General features: G+C 40.7%; 1 protein-coding gene across 5 annotated transcripts in view; it reads left to right on the top strand.

Moving 5' to 3' along the window:
* The first annotated feature begins 3948 nt into the window (after positions 1 to 3948).
* Positions 3949 to 20681, top strand: part of USP12 (ubiquitin specific peptidase 12) — a 42454-nt gene continuing 25721 nt past the window's right edge. For all 5 annotated transcript variants that reach the window (XR_016463338.1, XR_016463339.1, XR_016463340.1 and 2 more), the window contains exons 1-3: positions 3949 to 4202; positions 15271 to 15351; positions 18752 to 18965. Coding sequence is in view for 1 of the 5 variants with exons in the window: in XM_090133790.1 (XP_089989916.1) it covers positions 4155 to 4202; positions 15271 to 15351; positions 18752 to 18965 (343 nt within the window). In the remaining 4 variants the exon portion in view is untranslated. The remainder of the gene's footprint in view (positions 4203 to 15270; positions 15352 to 18751; positions 18966 to 20681) is intronic.

The raw sequence follows: 20681 nt of genomic DNA on the forward strand, positions 1-20681 counted from the left end.
GTATATTTAGAGTGGGGTTGGTTATTCCACCATGAGGATGGTGGATGACCTTCACTGGGCTATGTGTCAATCAAAATCCAGCTGGTGAATTCACATGGTCTTTTTGCAAGAGCTATCTGGATCAAAAATTATGAGTTTCCAAAGCAAATAAAGAAGTATATACACAAAGCAGCCTTCTGACTTGAGAGCCAACTCTGCTGTGAGCAGGAGGTTGAGCCAGACACCTCCAGAGATCCCTTCCAACCAGAATTATCCTATTATTTTATGGTCCTAATATGCTATGATCTTTTGGTCATACTATATACTAGTCCAACAACAGATGCAATCTGTCTGCATTCAGATACTGCAGCAATAGCCTGACTGGTGGTTTGACTTGTCAGTGGAGTGGGAAAGAGATTCATGGGACCAATCCTGTTGACAAGCAACACTAATAAAAACCTGACGTTCCTCAGACTCAGCATAGCTTCCTATTGCAGAGATAATACAGACACAAACATACCTGTACCGCGCTGCTCTTCAGTTTTAAAATCCAGCCTACCCACACACCTTTGAGTAAGCTGTGCTGCTGCCAAACCATGGGATTGTGAAACAAGGAGAGGCACGGGGTGAGTGGCAGCAGTTCACACTTATTATGTTTTCTCTTGCTCCTCTGTATCGATTGGTGCCTCTACACATTTGGATTATAAAATCTTCAGAAGACAGAATGGATTTTCTCTCAGTGTCTTACACAGAGTCTAATTAGGCAAAGGGCTTTGGCCTCTGACTTTCATTTCTAGGTGTCATGGTCATTCAAATATTTTATAACAACAGCTACACAGTGTGAGAGACTTTAGAGGCAGATAAATGGCTTGGCCATTGTGAACTCTTAATTTCTTTTCATTTACCACTCCATAACACAGCTCATATCTGCAGGTGTGACCTGTTCATCATATCTTTAAGAAACTCTGCTTGTGCCTATATTAAAACATTTGACTGGAATGAATTTACCATGCAGTGCAGATCTTATGATAACCCTGACCTTAATTACCCATTTAGCCACTTTTTTTCTCTTCTTTAGATCATATCAATTTTGCTTTCCTGTTGCTGAAAACGAATACTATTTGTTTCCCTCATTATTAGGATAGACAATTCTCATGCCCTCTTGCTAGCTCTCCTGTCAGAGCTGCTGCTCAGTGGGTCCCACCTACCAGGTTCCTGAATAAGCTGAAGTCTTCTTTCTAAAGCACAGGGTGTGTAGTCTGCTGCTATCCTACCGTTGTCTTCTTAGGATCACAGACACCTTTCTTCAGTCACTGCAGCAAAGGCTTTGATAACCAAGCCACCAACTGCCCACATCCCATGGTTCTGCCTTGCTGGCATGGCAGATCCAGCTGCAGTCACCTGTGGCTGGCCCATCCAGTATCAATAAATCATCTGGCACCTTTCAGAAAACTTGACTGCTTGCATTGTGATGTGTTGTGCTTATAGCAGATGCCAGGTAGGCTGGAATCCCTCATCAGTCTGGGATCTAAGACTCTCTCAAATTCTTTATACAAGACTTAATTTGCCTGATGAGGTGATCTGTAACAAACTCCCATCACGTCATGCTTGCAGAGCGCTAGTTTCTCCTGCTTGCTTCCCAGTCTGTAGGCGTTTGTGTGCATACCCTTGAGGAGGGTGGCCTCTCACACACCCTATTTCATCATTCCTGAGGTCTCTCATTCCCAACATGCAAGCTGCACCATTTTCTTACCACCCTTGATTACTGTTTCTTCTCTTCCCTGTGTGTTGCCATCTCCCTTCCCTGTTCCTGAAAGTTCTCCTAAGGCTGTCAAAGATGCTTGTCTCATTTCATCAGGTGAACTTGTCTCTCCTTGGGGATACAAGATACAAGTGATGTCTTCTCTCAGACAGGTTAGTTACTGTAATGATCTACATGTACTACCAGAACTCTGTAACTGCTCTCAAAGCTCAATCTCCACAAACGTGCATGTGTATATACACTCACACACAATCCTGTTCTACCCTATCTATATTGGTTTAAAAAAAAATAAAAATAAAAAAGAATAGTAACTTTAAATTCCTTTTGCCCTAAGGGCTTAGTCATGACAATTAAGTGATAATGTCCAATTTGATCACAATGCATCATCTCAATTTACACACTATTGCTATTTTCAATATGCCTGTACTAATTCAACATCTTTCCAGCTCCTCTGCTTAGTCTCCAGACACAATTAGCCTCACACCTGTCAGATACAGGCCAGCATAGCCATGCATCCCCATGGCCATGTATCCTCCCCCTTTTTTTTTTAAATGTAGACCAATACTGCAGAATATTTAAATTTTCCCTTGGTGTGAACTGCTCTGTCTGTGTTTCCAACTATATTCTGCCCTCTAATTTACGGACAGATGGAAACTTCAAGAACATCTCTGGCTTTCCATGATTGCCTTTCAAGATTCCTTCAGTTCTCTACGGCCTGCACAGTTTCACTCAAAGTCACATAACTGGATGCAAACTGAATTATATCTCAACTAATTGTACAAACTTCTGCAGTAGTGAAATAACATTTTGTAGTTTTGTACCTTATTGTCCTTCTGCCATCTTTGAGCGCTTTGTTCACCTGGGGTTATACAGAAGCATGTCCTGCAGCCTGGCTGACTAATACTTAAAGGAGTCCTCCTACAAATTTATCTTGTAGCTTTGAATTTCAGTAGATGAACTGCTGGATATCTGCTGGCTTGATGTGTCTAGCTGGTCAAATATCCTTTCTTGCTTTTTTTTCTTTTTTGCTCATAGATGGCCAAACCATTTCTTTTGTTTCTATTTCTCATTCTCTTGATGCTGTCCTCCCCCATTGTTTCTGTGGCAACAGTTTCTGAACGTAGTCATCCAAGAAGCATTCATTTTCTCAAATACTATACTTTTGAAATATACACTTCTAGACCACAGCTGTTATATAAAAGCTTGAAAATATTTCAGGTTGCAATGAAGAGTTTTGACATAAAAACTTTTTAAAGTCACATTCTTTATGTTTCAGCTGAAGGAAAACTTATTCTTTATTTCCATTAATTTAGTTGCTAAGGAATGTTTACTTCTGAGGATCATGGAAGGATAGAATAGCAGAATATCCGAGTTGGAAGGGCCTCACAAGGATCATGGAGTCCAACTCCTGGCTCCCAACAGGACCACCCAAAATCAATCCCTGTGTCTGAGAGCACCATCCAAACGCTCCCTGAGCTCCGGCACTCAGGGCCGTGCCCACAGCCCTGTGCAGGCTGTTCCGTGCCCACCGCCCTGTGGTGCAGACCTTTTCCCTAATATCCAACCTGAAAAATGTACCATAATTTGATTTTATAGATATTAATGTATGTTTTTTTATGGTGAAAGTACGTCTTTATGACCTAGGTCGTCTTATGCATTATGAATTGTAATGCATTTCCATCTGCTCCGTGCTCCCATATATGAAAAGAGACAGGGTGGAACACGGCTAATGTAGACATTAAACATTTCGAACGACTCATCCAGATTGCTGCTGCAGTGCACAGAAGAAGAAACAGTGTGTGAGCGCGAGATGATTCATCTCATCCCTAAGCAGACACCTTGAGCGGCTGATGTAAGCATCGATTCTACGGGTCAACTTTATTTTGGAAATGACCGAGGCTGGCGGAGTCGGTCCTAGGCTCAGTGAAACCTCGGAACCATTAATCTAGAGACAGTGCAAGGGAAGCAGAGAGAGGCAGAAACACCCGGAAAAGCAAAACTCGGAGCGCCCAGACAGACCCCGCGCCCCACCATCCCACACAGCGAGGCGCGACGCCCACGCCTCAGGCGGCCGACGCCCCGCCCCGCGCATGCGTGCCCGGCGGCGCCCGGCGCGGCGGGAGCCGGCTCGGAGGCGGGGCCGGGCGGTGGGGCGGGAGGCGGCCGGTGACCCGGCGGCGCGAGGGCCCGGCGTGAGGCGGGGCGGGCTCGCGTGGGCGAGGCTGCGAGGCGCCGAGCGCCGGCCGTGAGTCGTTCGTAAGGCCGTTGGGGCCCGCCGGGCTGCGGGAGTCCCGCGGTGGGCGCCGGCGGGGGCGGTGCGCTCTGCCCTCCCCATCCCCTCCTACTCCCGCTCGGCCCGGCCCGGCCCGGCCCCGCTCGGCGCTGTGATTGGGCGGAAGATGGCGCTGGGCGGATGGAAATCCTAATGACAGTCTCCAAAATCGCCTCCATCTGTACCATGGTGAGTGAGTGAGCGAGTGCGTGCGGGACCGCGCCGCTCGGAGGGCTCTGTGGGGCGGCGGCGGGGCAGAGCCGCGCTCCGCGGGTGGGGATCGGGGACCGGCGCAGTTAATCGGCTTTGGGAGGCTGCAGCCAGGGGCAGGGCTGAGCTCGGGGGCTTTCCGACGGGGGCGCTTAGGACGGGGTCTCCTCGGGAGCCTGCCCTGCCGGCCCGTGGAGCCGCGTCCCGGTGCTGGCGGGGGCCGTCCCGCTGGGCGCCGTCCCGCTGTGCGCCGTCCGGGACTCGCGGGCACCGCGCCGCGTCCTGAGGGGCTCCGGGCTGCGGCGGCCCTTGCGCTGCTGCCACGGGGAGGGAGGAGGGAGCGGAGGGGAGAAATAGCCTCTGCCGTCCTGGTTGTTCGCTTGCTGGATTGGCGTTGTAACGTCCCGTGGTTTTGAGCAGTGGAAAATGCTGATGGGTGCTTTCTGGGCGCTGATTTATGATTTTCATAAACCTTACCGCAGAGAGGCTTCGGTGTCTCCAGCGGGCGTTTCAGAGGTGGCCTGAGAGAATGTGGAGTGGGCGCCTGTGGAGGTGGCTCAGGTGGCCGCCCACCGGCTGGAGCAGTGCTCTTTGCGACGTGGGAGATGGCAGCTTCTCATCCGAACTCCAAGGGTCCGATTCCCTGAATGCAGGAGCTGTACACCGAGGTCTTTGTATGGCCAAATGAACGAACAGCAGTTCTCATTCTCTGGAGCAGTTACGTTTCAGACTAGGCTGTGATTGATCCTCGAGCCAGGACACGTTGATCCTTGAGTCTTTACCCACAGCTGCCTGCTGGACATTCTGTCATCGTAGACTCAGTGCCAGTCCCTTGATTTAGGCCCAGTGTAGGACCTCACATCTCTACTTGTAGCAGTATGGAAGCTGTTACATGAAGGTGTGGATCACCCAGGCATATGGTTAAAGATTTCCTGTGTGTGTGGTTGTTGGAAGTGGTGTTTTTCACTGGCATACAAATCAATACCTAAACTAATTTTTTCCAACCAAAAACCTTACAATTAATGAAGTGTCTGTACCCATGAAGCCGAAATTCTGATGTCAGTGAGGTATTCTTTGTCCAATTTAATTGTGTATGCTGAGGTGGATAGACTCCAAGCATGAGATTTTTTCCTGTGCCTTTTCTGGTGCTTAAGCTTTATTGGTACTGCATGAGTGAGGACAGCTGGCTCAGGGAACCCCCTATAAAAGTTTAGCAGTTCTTAATATAGGAATTGGCTGTTTCAGTGAAGGTAGCATGGAGAGGTATTTGATATTTACATAGGAATTGTTGAGAACAATGTGGTTATGGCCAGGCAGATCTTTTAAACGTTAAGAAAGTCATAATAATCGTGTGTAAGTATTAATTTTGCAGAAACAAGAATATGAATGCTGAGTAATGTTTTCTTTTTTTTTTTTCTGGCAATTCCTCTTAGTGACAAGCTACCATTTGATAAACTCTCAGACAATTTTCTGAAGATTCTCAGAACACTTCCTTGCTTTTTCCCCATGCCTATTGGAAGAATTCTCAGGTGGTTGATTCTCACCTTATGTCTGGTTAGTACAAAACCAGTAGCAGGCAATTTTTGCCACAAGACAGTTTGTGCATTCACAAACCTAACACATGTTGTGTGCTGGTGGCCTGTAACAGAGCTATCTGGAGCCATGCTGAATAATCTCTTCAATCTCAGACCTTCATTTCATGACTTCTTTTTTTGTATCCAAATTCAAGTTTCACTGCTGCTTACATTTAATGCACCCTTTTCTCTGAAGCTCACAATATTGGAAAGCAATAAACTGGATTTTCCAGCACTGGCCAATGGGATATGGTGAAGAGTGATGTCAGAAAGCCCACAGTGCCTTTTGAGGTGATGTTGCAGGAGCACATTCTGTCTACAAAATGACTTTTTTTTCTTCATTAGTTCATGCTTCATTAGTCTATACTCCAGTGTTTATATCATTAGTACTGCAGGTCTTCCTATTCTACTCCTTCAGGGTTCTTTGGATTTCTTTTCCCTATATCACCACTCGTGTGTTGTAGGAAGCCTTAATTACAAAGCTTAAGATTGCAGAAAAGGACTGGAAAACAACATTGCTGTTGTGTGGCTTATGTACTGCGCTGTTCTTTTTGCCAAATGGGTAAGGGTATGGGTGGTTGGGTGGGTTGGTTTGTTTGTTTAAATGTCTTTGCAATAGAAGTAGAACCTGGCATTTTACCCTCCATGCATTAAGCTATGAAACAAGTCTTGGTTGTCTGAATGATAGGAGGTTTTATGCGTGGTTGGGAAGTGGTAAAATAATCCATGCAACCCGCAACAAAGATGCGCCCCAAGCTATACTTGCGTAAAATTAAGGCTGAATATAGTCCTTCTGACTTTGCTTCTGCTGTCTAGAGCCCAGCAAACACTTAGCAAGCCTTCTAGTAGCTGGAGTAGAGAGGATAGAAACTGCCTCTGTAGATTAAAAACTATGGAGGTGTCCATCTCAGTCGTACAGAAGGAAGTTATGATAGTAGAGCTGGTACTTGTTTTTCAGTGTTTCCTCTAGAAATTGGTTGATTATGTTGGCACAACCTGAAAAACCATCATGAAATTTAAATGTGATGCTAATCTGCCAGCTGTAGTATTAGACATGAAAATCTTTTGCTTAATGTTTCTGGCATTTGCTTAATTGTTCACTACTAGTGTAGCGTCTCATACGCAGGGTCAGTCTATTAGGCTAGTATTACTGTAGAAAGTCCTCAGTGACTAATTCAGATTTCCAAAAATGCCATCAAACACAGTCTGTAGCTAAATGTAGATTTAATGATGCAATAGTGTGTTCTGCCTGAGAAGTTTATGTGTTTCGTACAGTAAAAAAAATTTGGTTTTAGGTTTATTTTTGAATGCACCACGTGCACACACCAGTCATGCTGAATGGTTACGTACCATCCTTTTCCTGCCTCTCTCCTTACCCCCCAGTACCTTTCTGCCTGTTTCAGTCACGTTTGACAAGAGTGAAGAGGCCTTGTAGGTGCTGATGTTAATACAAGCACGTGGGGCTGGAGGCTGCTGAGAGGAAACAGGCAGAGTGCCCAGCTTAGGGAAGGCAGCAGTGCAACCTGCCACAGATGTCACAATGCAGAGGTTGTATTAAACACTTAATTGCAGGCAGAGTTTATAGTAAACTTTGAGAAGATAGGTTTGCATGTTTGGGCTTCATTACTGCTCAGGGAACTATCTGTTTACAGTAGGTTTTTCAAACCTAATTGTGAAATCTGCACTTAATGTAAATTGATGTTTGCCAGGGTTTGAATTCAGACGAAATGGCTGTTATGTACTCACTCCTGTTCCTTTTGTTTGCAATCTACTCTCAAGCACAAATTGTAATACTTAGACAGTAATCAATTATCAGTTTTTACAGATTCTGCAGGAAAGCATAAGGAAGACTCGAGCTCAAAGGAGTGATAATTGAGAGTTGCAGCAAGGAAAAACATTGCTTCAAAGTGAGGAGGTGGCAGAAAAGAAAGCAAGAGGGTGAGAGAGCTGACACAGAGAAAATAACAGCATTGTGGTGTTCCTTTATCCAGCTGACTGACTTGCTTATGTAGCAGAGCTGGCAAGGAGGAGCATGTGCTGTGTCTCAGCCATGCCATTTCACTTTGGCATGGTGACCTGAATCTGCTTTCATCAGTGGACTGGAGTATCCTGGCATGTGTTCTGTTTTCGTGATTCTGTTGCAAGCACACTCAGTTTTGGAGGAGTGTGTGTTAGACAGTTAGTTCAAGAGCCTATACAACTGCCACAAGTATACAACTATACAAGTGAACAGAGAGGTTCACTCATTGGTTGGAGTTACAATAGGGAGAATTTTTCATTATGACTGTGACGCGATTGTAACATTTGTCGTCATCATTTTTGTAGGTGCAACATGTAGCAATGTAGCAATAAAAAAAATAAAGCTACACGTTTGCTGTTTAAAATGCTGGGTTTGGGGTAGTGCTTAAAATGCACCAATTACTTTGGACACATTTGACTATAAATGTAACTAAAAATTCATATAAAACAAATGTGAAATACAAGACATGAAGAAGAAAGCACTGAAGCTATGTAGCTGTAAAGCAATATTTGTCACAGCACAGAATTTCTTAGTTGGCTTACAACTTAAATAATTTCAATTATATACATGTGCCTGTGTCATTTGACTTGCATGTGAACGTTCATTTATTGGGTTCTAAGCACAAAGAAACAATGGAATACCTACTTGGACTCTAGTTTTGCCAGCAGTGAATTTTTAGCTGTGTCAGTGGGACCAGCTGATCCCATTACTACACAAAGGTTGATTATTCAGATGATCATTTATGTGGGCTTTCTTACTTTTTAAATTGGCAAAGCAAGTGATTTGCATCAAGACTTGTAGGAATGGTTTTGTAAGAATGTGGAAGAAGGATGTCTGTCCCTTAATTAGATTGTTTACGTTTCTCTTATGTATCTGTTGAAGGAAGGAAGAGTATAGAAGGCCCATGTAGGGGGTCAACTTTTGTTTTCTTGGTTTAGGAAGTTTCTAAAAGTAAAATGCTTTTAACAAATATTGTATTTCAAATCAGATCTTTTTGATCTTTGAGTCTTAAAAAAAAAACACGAAGAAGAAATCCCACTTAACCCTAGATAAGTTTTGTAGCATATAAACATAATGATTTGGTGTATTAGCATAAATACATCAAAATCATGTATCGATATAAATGTACCAGAGCAGAAGAGCACTCTTACCATTTTTCATAACTTCAAGAAGTTTTAGTGAGTCTGTGAAAATAGAGAAAACAGCATTTGTTCTCATGAAACGGCCATTTTTGTGGGTTAAAACTGTATTTTAAACATTACGTAGTGTTTGTTAACAAAAGTGAACAAATGTGTTACTGTACTTTTTCTCCCTCTGTGTTGTGGGTGATTCGGTAAGTGCTTTTCTTGTTTGTTTGTTCAGGGTGAGTATAATGCTTCTAACTGCTTGTACTTTCTAGGCAATGAAAGATTTCTCACGTCACCATCAAATCCTCTTTTTAAATTCATTTCACAGACTTCCTGTTTGGTCCATGAGTATAATTCAACCTCTCACTGTAAGTCTGTGAAGGTAGTGCTGTTGACCTTTAGGGATCCTGCTTAGCAAGTGCCATGATGAGATGTGTTGTACTGCTGCTGGTAAAAGCCTTCTGATCAGAGGAAGTGGAAGCAAAATCACCAGCTATTGTAAACAGTGTTCTCTCAGGAATGTTCTGGAATTATACAAGATAAATGAAACTGATACTGTTGCCAGTATTTCTTTTGTTTTGTGGTATGATTTCCTTCCATATGGAGGGTAATTGACAAAATCCATTTTTCATGGGGCAGCAGCTTGAGAAGAATTGCATCTTTCTGTGTTTTTTAGATCTAGTCAGTGGAAGACTACTGACTCGATTCATTGATGTTTCGAGTTCATATTTGTGAGTAATTTATCTTTGCCTTCAGTGTTCAAAACAGAAAGAAGTATGACTGTCCAGCTGCTGTGAATGAAAATACAATGTCTGTGCTCAGGCTCAAAAAGATTGGTGTAGTAGGAAATGTAGTAGCAAAAAAAGCAAGTGTGAAGGTAATTTTGTGGTGTATTGTTGTCATCTTTGCCCATGCAGGGATGTTTGACTTTGTGCTCACTAAGAAAACATTCCCTCTGAGCTGCATGTAATTAGAGTACACAGGGTGATATCTTAAGCCAATTAGCAAAGAAAAATAACACTACGAGTATTTCAAAAGTATGAACTGGAACTATCCAAACCACATATGAAGTTGTGCCTTACTAAAGCATGCTCTTTTGCAGATAAATGAACGCTGGGTATCACTGAAGCACACTCGGCATATTTCACTTCTTCCTGGGCCGGAAATGATATCCTAAGAAATGTTTTTTCATTTTGGTTGCCTTTGAAATAACACACATAGTTTATATTTGCTTTAATATAGCTATACTGTTTGTTTTAAGCCTTGTTTCTATAAGTACACAGAAAAATATAAGTTTACATATTCTAATAAAAGATGATTTGAAGAGTGGAGTTCTGTATTTCATCTTTCATGGAAGATTCCATCAGTCACAGTGCACTAATTGATATAGGCTATGGAATTTTGAATTGAATGCCTTCAGTTGTGGCACAGACGAGGAAATGTCTTCAAATACTTCTGGGGGGAAAGTGAAAGCTCTATTATAAATGAATGCTTATACTCTGATTTTTATTTTTAAAATTGTAAGTAAATTAACTTTATACCTATAATTTCTTCTTGTTGAGGAAAACATTATTCCTGGATACTGAATTTCTCACTTTTAATGCCCTTCAGTCACTCTGATGCATTTTTCTTCAAGCTCACTAATGTACAGCTAAGTAATATTTGAGAAGTTTGGCTTACATCTGTGTATGTAACAGTAGTTACGTCAGACACCTTCAGTCTGTGTTGCTTCTTGGGAAGGTGGAGGGCACTGCAGGGAAGGTTTGTTAAGGGACAAAGACATCTACAGAACTTTGGCAAATGCAAATTTTGTTGTAGGAAATTTCTTTTTAAAATTATTATTATTTCTTACTAAGGAAACTTGCAACTCAGTAAGATAAAGATTAAAACTTTAACAGCAAACTGCTGAAAAGATGGCCTACCGTGTTATCAACTGATTTTTAATCTAGGAAGGGATAGATCAGCACCCTCTGTAGTAGAACTAACACCAGTTTAATCTTCAAAGCATGTTAGGCTGGTTGAGTCAAGTCAGTGTAAGAGAAATGCTGTCTACTAGATTAAATGATAACAACAAGGCAAGACACTTCAAAAGCACTATTGTTTGCCTGCTTGCTGACTTGTTTTTAGACAGTATTGTCATGTAGGGTAGCTATTTTTTTCGTTTTTATTTCTTCCTTTAAAAGTGTTAAGAGCCTTTACGTTATTTCTAGCTTAGGTGAGGTGTGTGTGCTTCTAAATTGATTCTTCCAGCCATTCAAATTCTACCATATGTTGGTTTGCATCTTCGAGTCATTAGCTGTTAGATGGTCTCAGGAGTAATAATTCTATGTATGGCGCCCCAGCAGTGAGACCATGGGGGCAGCAAGAAAAGGCAATAATAAACATGAAAATAATAGTTAGCAACACTACTGCTTCAGCAAGGTGGGTGACTTTTCACAGTGCCTTCATAGTGATTTAGTGCAGTTCATCTTTGCAATTATCAGCCACTACACACAGAACTTGAAATTTGTTTCATTGTGTAATTGGCTTCTTCCCTGTTTGTTGTAGTTCTTTGTTCTACATAGAAATAATCACAGAGTTTAAGAGGTCAATATTTTGGTATTTTCAAACATCCGTTACATCATGGTGTTATTTTCCAGATGATCTCTTAATGAGTGCTTCAAGTGGTCTGATTCAGATGAAGTTAGTTAAGTTATGGTGTTACTTCCTGTTCCAGTAATGAGCTGTAGGACCAAGGTAGATGTGTATTAAGATTACTTATTATGTTAATATGTATTAAGATTTCATATTATGTTCTTACATGCCTTACTTGAAGTTTTCACTACAGAGCTGTGTTGTGTGTAGTGTTCTGTATACCTGTATAATTGTCACTGTGTTGGAAGGTGGGTGATCTGAATACTGTTTGGTGATGCGTAGGTGTTTATAGGTGTTGACATGATGATGTATAGGTGGTGGTGATACAAAGATACGAATACAATGCAAAAAATGAGTAAATATCAGTAGCACTACAGTATTAGCTTTTACTGCTTGTTAGTTTTTGACATCTTTTGTGCATCTGAAACAGACTGCCTGGGCAGTAGCAGTTTGAGCACTGGCATAGGCTGCCCAGAGGCTGTGGAGTCACCTTCCTGGAGATCTTGCAAAGGCACCTGGATGTGGCCCTTGGCACCCTGCTCTGGATGTCCCTGCTGGAGCAGGGCTTGGGCTGGGCAGATCCAGAGGCCGTTCCAATCCCAACCATGCTGTGATTCTGTTTGTTCCCACATCTGGGCTTGTGTGGGGAAACCAGCCCTCAGGTGTACTAACTGAAGTTGGTGTTCCCACTTCTCATCTGCACAACATCAAAGCTAAGCTGCTCTGTGAGAGACTGAGTGTCTATTGTATGGGTTGCTCAGTGCACCCCAAAAAGTAGAGGACCATTTTTGGGATTTTCCTGCATCCCAGTTAGATGGCAGAGGAAGAGCTTTTATACTCTGCAGCAGACATCTTTGAGTGAAATCTCCTGATCCCAACTCTTTCATGGCAGATGTAATGAGATATGACTCTTGTGCTTTATTCCTCTGCTGATCTCTTATCCAAAAGATCTTATGGTACTGCAGTAGTTGGTACTGCAGCGCTTTCCCTCTGCATCTGTATTTGCAAAATGGGAGGGTCAGCTGGGGCTGATAGTGCTTGCCATAATAGTTCCCCAGAAACCTTTCAGAGGGAGAGATACTTAGACATTACAATAGTAGTTATGTGTCAGGTGTGAGCATCCGCTTTAACGTACTTTCAAGCTCCTGCTGCATACTGTGTCCTGCCTCTGCAACTAACACTGTGCACAGTATAAATTATTTGTGGGAAGGAATAACATCCTTTATGACAGACAAAAGGAGAGCTGTAGAGGGAAGTCTGAGTAGCTTGTGGGGTTTTGTATTAGTTTAAAACATCCGTGCTGGTTTGTACTGATAAAACATTCATAAACAACGGCATTGAAATTAGTAATGTCATCCTCTGAAATCATGTGAAAGTCTGAACCTTGAATGAAATAGCCTTGAATAATGAGAGAACTGTATTGTTAATATACGCATATCTTAGCATATTTTACTTACTTGGGCGATATTTATTGTGCTAGAAATCTAAATATAATGTTCTGGTCTGTACAAACAGAAACATCAAAGTCTCCATCACAGTATTCACCCTTCCAGAGCTAGACTAAAGCAGTCACTCCACCCTTTGAAAACAGACAATTTCCTAAAAATCTGTTCTAGAATTCATTTATTTTTTATGAAGTAGAGATTTGAGCAATAGGATAAATGGCCTCCTCAGTTCCTTTTTTTCTGATTTGTTGTAAATAATGTCCATCTTGCCAGAACTCAGGGATGGTTTTCAGTAAGGCTGCAAAACCAGGCATTCAGTAGTCATATAATGTCAGGCATTCAGTAGGCAAATAAAAAAATATGCTATAATCTCAAATGAGATCTTATATCCCTTTACCTTACCGCTAACATTGCTGTTTGAGAGCAGCTGTGAAATCTTAAGAGCTATTTTTATTGCTGTTTATGATTTTGATTCAGTTTTATTGCTATGAAGTCCATGGTCATTTGCTACATCTTTAATGTAAGAAAAGATATAGTTGGGAAGCAGTCACACCTGTTTTTAAGATTCTTTGCTGTGTAGTATGTGCTATTTTTTTATTTACTTAGGCCTGGCTTTACACTGGAACATGCTCATATGTTAGTTTGATAGGGGGCGTTTGTGTATGTATGTAGACGGAGAGAAAGAGTGATGCTGTATGCAACAAAAGTGATGTAGAATTGGATACATTTGATTTTCACTAAAGGCAATTAGTGTAAGACCTGTGGAAAGATTTTTATTCTTTGAATTTTCCAGAGAATAGAATTTTGTATGTCTAAATAATAATGAAAAAAAAATCTGCATCCTCTGAAATCCACTTTTCATTGCACCAGTTGCATCAATTGGAAGCAAAGTGTAACCAAAGATAGTTTCTCTGACTTCTTGGAGTATCGTAACTAACAGATTTGCTGGGCAGCACCTGCAGCATTTCTAGTGCAGACCAGTGCTAGCTGTGCTATCCTTTAATTTTACAGAAGTCAAGGTCTGTTACAAAGTGCTCTGAGTATTTTGTATTTCACGGCAAGTGGAGCAGCTCCCATGTCTCTGCTTTCTGTGAATGATCTGCATTTCTTAACTTTTGTGAGATATGTTGCATATTGTGTGAATTACACTCCTGGAGTGTAGCTCACCATCAGCCTCGCATCACCTGCTTTGAGATCCTATATTAAGATGGCTGTTGCTGAGCAAGCTGCACTTTGAAACTAATGAACACAGTACACCAAAACAGTTTAATTCCATTAAAAAAATACATAGAAATGATGCAACTTTGAGATCTGGAGCCCTGTATCTCTAGGGCATTTTTGATTATATTTAAATATATTTCACACTTTCTGGTGGTGAAAGGGTGCTAGATGCTCTTATTGTAAGCATGTAAGTATTATGTTATGGCACAGAAGACTTGCTGGGTGACTTGTCTGCTTTCAGATCTGTATGAAATGGCTTTGTGGCCAATCTAAACATCCTGAGAGAACAGAACTCAAAGGACTGGTTTTCCTGCATTCATGGCTAATATTATCTTGCCTGTGTGCTTGCCTTTGGATTAAGAAACAGGCTAATTAAACATGTTTAGTTAATTTGCCATGTATGATTGATGGATTGGATCACAAACTCCAACTGCCTCCACCCTTCAGGCTACTGGCAGGAGGGTGTTTCATCCATTCTCTCCAATTTCTTTTTGTTTTCCTATGCCCTGACTAGAGCGATTGCTTCAGCATGCCTAAGTTCAGCAAAACCTGAGTCTTAGGATCTGAGATCTAAATTTCCAGGTTTGGTGTTAACAAGGTCTACAGCTGTGACCAGTAATTGTGTGTGTGTGTGTGTAGTCAAAGCAAATCAACAATTGCTAGCGGATAAATGCCTTTGACTGAACTAACTGTGCAGTATACATATGTGAGAATCAAGGTTGAAATGTCATGTGAAATGTGTAATTATATCTCAGTACACATGTTCTGACAAAACATTTGGTTCTTGAAGAGTGGCTTGTTTCCCCAAATGTGTTCTGTGGTCAGACTCATAGTTGTGACTGTGTTATAGATGCCTGCAGTGTGTATGAGCTGCCACTCCTAGCTGTACATGCTTGTCTTAAAATCTTTGGAGGAAAGGCATTTATCTTTACAAAAAAACCTCACTTAATTTTTTGTCTCTCAACTAATTAACCTCATTGTGTGCATAATTGCAACGTTAATATTTTACTGCTTTTGATTTCCTAGGGCGCCAATGCCTCAGCTTTGGAGAAAGAGATTGGTCCAGAACAATTTCCAGTCAATGAACACTATTTTGGTTTAGTTAATGTAAGTTTCACTTCGTAATTCTATTGCTTTGAAATGTTGTAGCTGGATTGGTTAGATCACAAGATTGCCCCAGAGTGAATAGTTAAAAAGCTGAACAATGCAGTCATTGAACATACATTTTGAAATGTGTTTAAATATTCAGCAAATTTTTAAAACATCTCAATGAAATAATAGTTGAAATTGAGCTAATCATTTATTTCATTTCACTTTTTACAGGGTAATTATGAAACCACTTTCTTGCAATTAAACTGTGACTGTTTAAAAAAAAATAAAAAGCTATTTAGAATATATGGTTTGTAGTTGGTAATATGCCAACTTAAGTGGATAAATACAGTACAGGAAAAAATCTGTGAAACTGTTGGTGATATTAAGTCTTCACATCTGCCATTTCTATTGAGATGTTAAAAAATACTGAGCCTGAAGGGGAAAGCAAGTGTGGAAAATCGTATGAAATGGTTCAGTGGTTCAATTTGATGATTAGTTTTCTGGAATAATTTAAAATTTAATTTCTGGTTTTACCCATGGAAAATGTGTCTTGTTAGAAATTGTATGATTCTGTCTGAAATTAATTATTAAATATTTTACTCAGGGATACTTTGGAAAGTACGTACAAAACAAGGTTGATTTAACATGATCTGTCATCTTGCTTTTTGTAGTGAAACTAATTACTTGTAATGCTGTCCTGCTACTACAACACACATCTCTGTCTCTAGGTTCTTAGTACTGACGTGGTTTAGGAGTCTAAAATCCTGGTATATGCTGTACAGTCATTAAACTGTCTTACTGATAAGCTGACTTAGATGCAGCTCAGCTGTCATGACTTAAATTAGTCATTTTTTCCATTCTCGTGGAAGTTGAAATAGTGCATTGTTTCTCTTAAGAGAGAAGTATGACTGAAGTATGGACTGGATGAGGAGATAGTGAGGTGGATTTAGAACTGAGTGACTGGGTTTAGAGGGCATTGGTGAGTGGCACAGAGTCTGGTTGAAGGCCAGTAAAGAACAGAATACCCCATGGATTGATGCTGGATCCAATCATGTTTAATGTCTTTGTTAACAATCTGGATGATGGGATAGAGTGCACCCTCAGTAAATGCACAGATGACATGAAACTGAGGGAAGTGTTGACTCACTGGAGAGCCGTGCAGCCATCCAGAGGAACTTCAACAGGTCTGGAGAGGGCCTGACAGGAACCTCATGGAGGCTTTGTGCAGGGTCCTTTTCCAGGCACCACGATGTGCTGGGGGCACCCAGCTGGAAAGTGACGCTCTTGAAAAAGGCCTGGAGTTCTTGATGGACACCAAGTTGAGCATGAGCCAGCAATAGGTGAAGAAGGCCATTGGTATTCTTGGCTTTATTAGGCAGAGCACAGCCAGCAAATCAAGACTCTCCTCATCTACTTTGGTGAGGCTGGAGCTGGAGCACTCCATCCAGTTCAAGGCCCTCTATGGGGGGACAGATTGTCCTCTGTAAGAGAACAGATTGACAGTTAGCACTGGGCAATATTGATAGGACAAAAGGCAGCAGGGACACATTTTCTGGCACACAGGAGTGTGAGAGAGAAGTGTCTGAGAAGCAGGCAGCACTTCCAGCCATCCAGAGAGGCCTAGGCAGGCTGAAGCAGTGGGCCCAGAAGAACCTCATAGCATTGAACAAAGCCACGTGCACCTGGGTTGTGTCAGCCCTCACTGTCAATACAAGCTGGGGATGAAAGGATTGAGCAAAGGACTTCAGAGTGCTGGTGGGTGGCAAGCTGGACATGAGGCAGCAATGTGCCCTCACAGCCCAGAAGGACAACCACATCCTAGGCTGCATTCCAAAGCAGCATGGCTAGCAGGGAAAGGGAGTGATCCTGACCATCTACACTGCGTTGGTGAGGCCTCACCTGGAGTATTGCATCCAGATGTGGAGTCCTCAGTACAGGAGAGACATGGAGCTGTTGGAACAAGTCCAGAGGGGGACCACAAAAGTAATCTGAGAAATGAAGACTTGATAACAGCTCCCCTTCATATACTAAAAGGCTGTAAGAAAGAAGGAGACAGACTCATTAAAAGGGTCATGTCCGTCTTTTTATTAATTATTCTTACTGTCCTTTTATTAATTTATTTCAGTGCAGTTTGAGTGTTCTGTAATCTGTATTTCCTTTTTTTTTCTTTTCAATTTTTTTAATATAAACAATTTCCTTGCTAGCTTTCTGATTAAATTGCACAGTACTCGTTTGTCACTGAACTGGGAGAGAGCTGAAAAGAGGAGCTCTCCTGTTACTCCAAAGATATAAAGTCTTTTGTCCTTTTTCTCTGTTGATAGAACCTGTTAAAACTCTCCCTTCACAATTCTTATAATTTCATACCTCTATTTGCTAATATTTCATATAAAAGATAAATAAGAACATTATTTTCATATGTTAGAGGAGGTGCGTAATAGGTACGTGCTTCAATTTGCTGTCTGAGTGACTGCTGCTGAAAGGTTAGATTACTTGCTGACAGCCTAATAAAGAATTTTGTCACTTTGTGTTAGATAATGGGTTTTACTGCAGGAGGGCTGTATAAAACGAGTGAGTCTCCACTGACAATTCATGTTGCCTTCACAGAAGTGATGGGGAAGTTTGTCACATTGGGATGGGTTAGAGACAGCGTCAGTGATGGCAGGACTTGAGGGAAGCTGTGCCTAGGACCTGGAAAGAGAAATGCACAGTGTTCTGACAAAAGGAACTGTGGATGCTCTTATTGCTGTCCCTGTTTGCACCATTTCAATTCGGTGACCTACCTCATTAAAAATGGCCATGGTCAGTTCTTTTCCTTCCCATCTCTGTTTGAGACTACTACCTCTGACATAGCTTCATGTTCTCAATAAGCCACGATTCACTGTTTTAAGAAAACTCCAGAAAGGCAGTCCTGTCACCTAATATGAGAACTGAAAACGTAAGAGCAGGTTAAAGGAGTTACTTCTGACGTTGATCACAGCTAATAAGATGTGGGAAAACCAATTTCTAAAGTGTCTGAGAAGGTCTCTTCTCACAGTACGAAGTCATGCTCTACCTATTCTGTACTCTAGTGGCTAGCTGAATAGATGTGATATATGGATAGCTATTTTTACCTGGGCGTCTGTGAAATTGGTGGCATTTGTTTTGAGCATAGTTAATGCAAAATTCTGTTAATAAATTTACAGGAAGATAAAATTATAGTGTTGATCAAATTCACTACTTTGTTGTTCTTGTTGTGTTTGCATACAACATACTTCTTAATCTATGGTAAAGCATATTACTGTTTTGTGTTCTTAAAAGTAAAGAAGAAATGACTTACAGAAATTTGCCCATGTGGATTTTTTTATGCTTTGGATTAAATGTTATTCCCCTACAGTAATACAGTGCAAACTAATAAATCTCTCTCTTATTTTTATAGTTTGGGAATACATGCTACTGCAATTCAGTTCTTCAGGCACTTTATTTTTGTCGTCCATTTCGAGACAAAGTCTTAGCATACAAGAGTCAACCAAGAAAAAAAGAGAATCTCCTTACATGCTTAGCTGACCTCTTCCACAGTATAGCCACCCAGAAGAAAAAAGTTGGAGTTATACCTCCTAAGAAATTTATAACAAGATTACGAAAAGAAAATGGTAACTTCTTTTTTCTTTCTTGTGTAATATAGCAAGTATGACTTAGTTCTGTCGTTGAAATAGTGGTATATCTACATATTATGGATAAAAAGTGTTCTTTGTGCTGTAGTGTAAAGTAGAGGTAACCTTAGAATAAGAGTGTAACCTTGGAGCTGTCCAGAAAGAATCCTCTCTCTTTGTGTATAACTGCGTCTTCTATCAGTGTCTGCTTCTGAAATTGCATGCTAGTTTTGTCTAAGAACTGTATTTTCATAATCAGAATTCATTCTAAAGCTTTTATTTTGCTCTTAAAAGATCATTATGCTTTGAATGCGGTGAGCATTCTGCCAAATTGACTGTATGGAATGCACATCGAGGCATCCCTGCCATAATCTAGCTTAAAATCCTATAATTTTTAAGCTGTTAGGTGGTTTTTTTTTTTTTTTTTTTTTTGCATTAACTTATCTTGATCTACTTTTTAAATAATTAATGCATTTTAAAATCAGTAAGTAGTTTTATTTAACTACTTAATGTAATAAATATCCCAAATTTTAAGAGATTTCCAGAGATTTTTAACATTTTATGTTTCTTATCCAAAAAAAGATTCTTATCTCTGACCTGTACAGAATAGGGAACTCATTCAGTTCTTCAGTGAGTTTACTTGAATGTCTTTGCATTTCAATGAATTTGTAGAAATAATCCATTATTCTTTCACTATTTAATCAATGAATGTTAACTATGTAGAGAATGGTTCAAATGGAAAGTAGAAAGTAGATCACAGGAACCATTACTTTTTTTAAAAATAAAAAGTTGTTAGTAATGTTCAGTTATTTAATTACACTCAAATTCTAAGCAGGAGAAGGCAATTGGGAAATATTTTGTAGAGAGATCAGATATGAAAGTTCACCTCTTGCTTGCTTTTTTTGTCTCTTGATGATGATACTCTTACCTCTTCTGTAGAATTAAATGGGTAATTTCTTTTTGAGCAGTGATAACATGTCAATGATAACGTGGACATCATATATACTTTTACTTGCTTATTGTAAAGGTATTTTGAGCTTTAGAGAAGAGTTAGTTGAAGAAAGTATCAGATAGGTATGCAGTGCCAACCTAAATTCTGTTAGAGTAAGCATCCAGCTGTAACAGAGCAATGACTGAAAACATAATCTTCACGTATTCCACGTTACAGTGGTGCTATTCAGTCTTTGTTTTCTAAGCCTGAATCCAACATACATCTGTCAATTACCTTGAAGCTTAACTGAGTGGGAAGCAGCTATTGGCTTGAGGTCAGCTGAAGGTGTACTGTTATGTTTGCTTAAATTTCAGATATCCCTAAGAGATCTGTTAATGTGGCATGGTGAAGAATCTCTGGAGAGTTTAACCTCAAGAGACTTGCAGCCTTGATGTACTTGATTAAATAAAGATTTTGTAGGTGGTTAGATTCAGAGTTGAACATTTCCTTCTTGAAAATAGTGTTGTAGGTGTTCATTAAATAAGCTACTTGATTCATATGCTTGGCTGCTTCGTTGCAACTCTCCAGATGATACAGATTAACATCACTTTCTCCTTAACTTGCTAGTAATTCAGGTTTTTATTTATTTCAATTTGAAGTTTACTTCTGGATGCAATCAAGTGGATGATGGCAAAGCTATGAAGTAGACCCTGTATGCACTTCTAAATTTAAACTTCACTGAGGATTTTTTTATGTTCATCTTTCCAATCCTGGAAACTATCCCT

Source organism: Phasianus colchicus, chromosome 1 (genome assembly GCF_987193195.1).
Source record: "Phasianus colchicus chromosome 1, bPhaCol1.hap1.1, whole genome shotgun sequence".
Classification (NCBI taxonomy): domain Eukaryota; kingdom Metazoa; phylum Chordata; class Aves; order Galliformes; family Phasianidae; genus Phasianus; species Phasianus colchicus.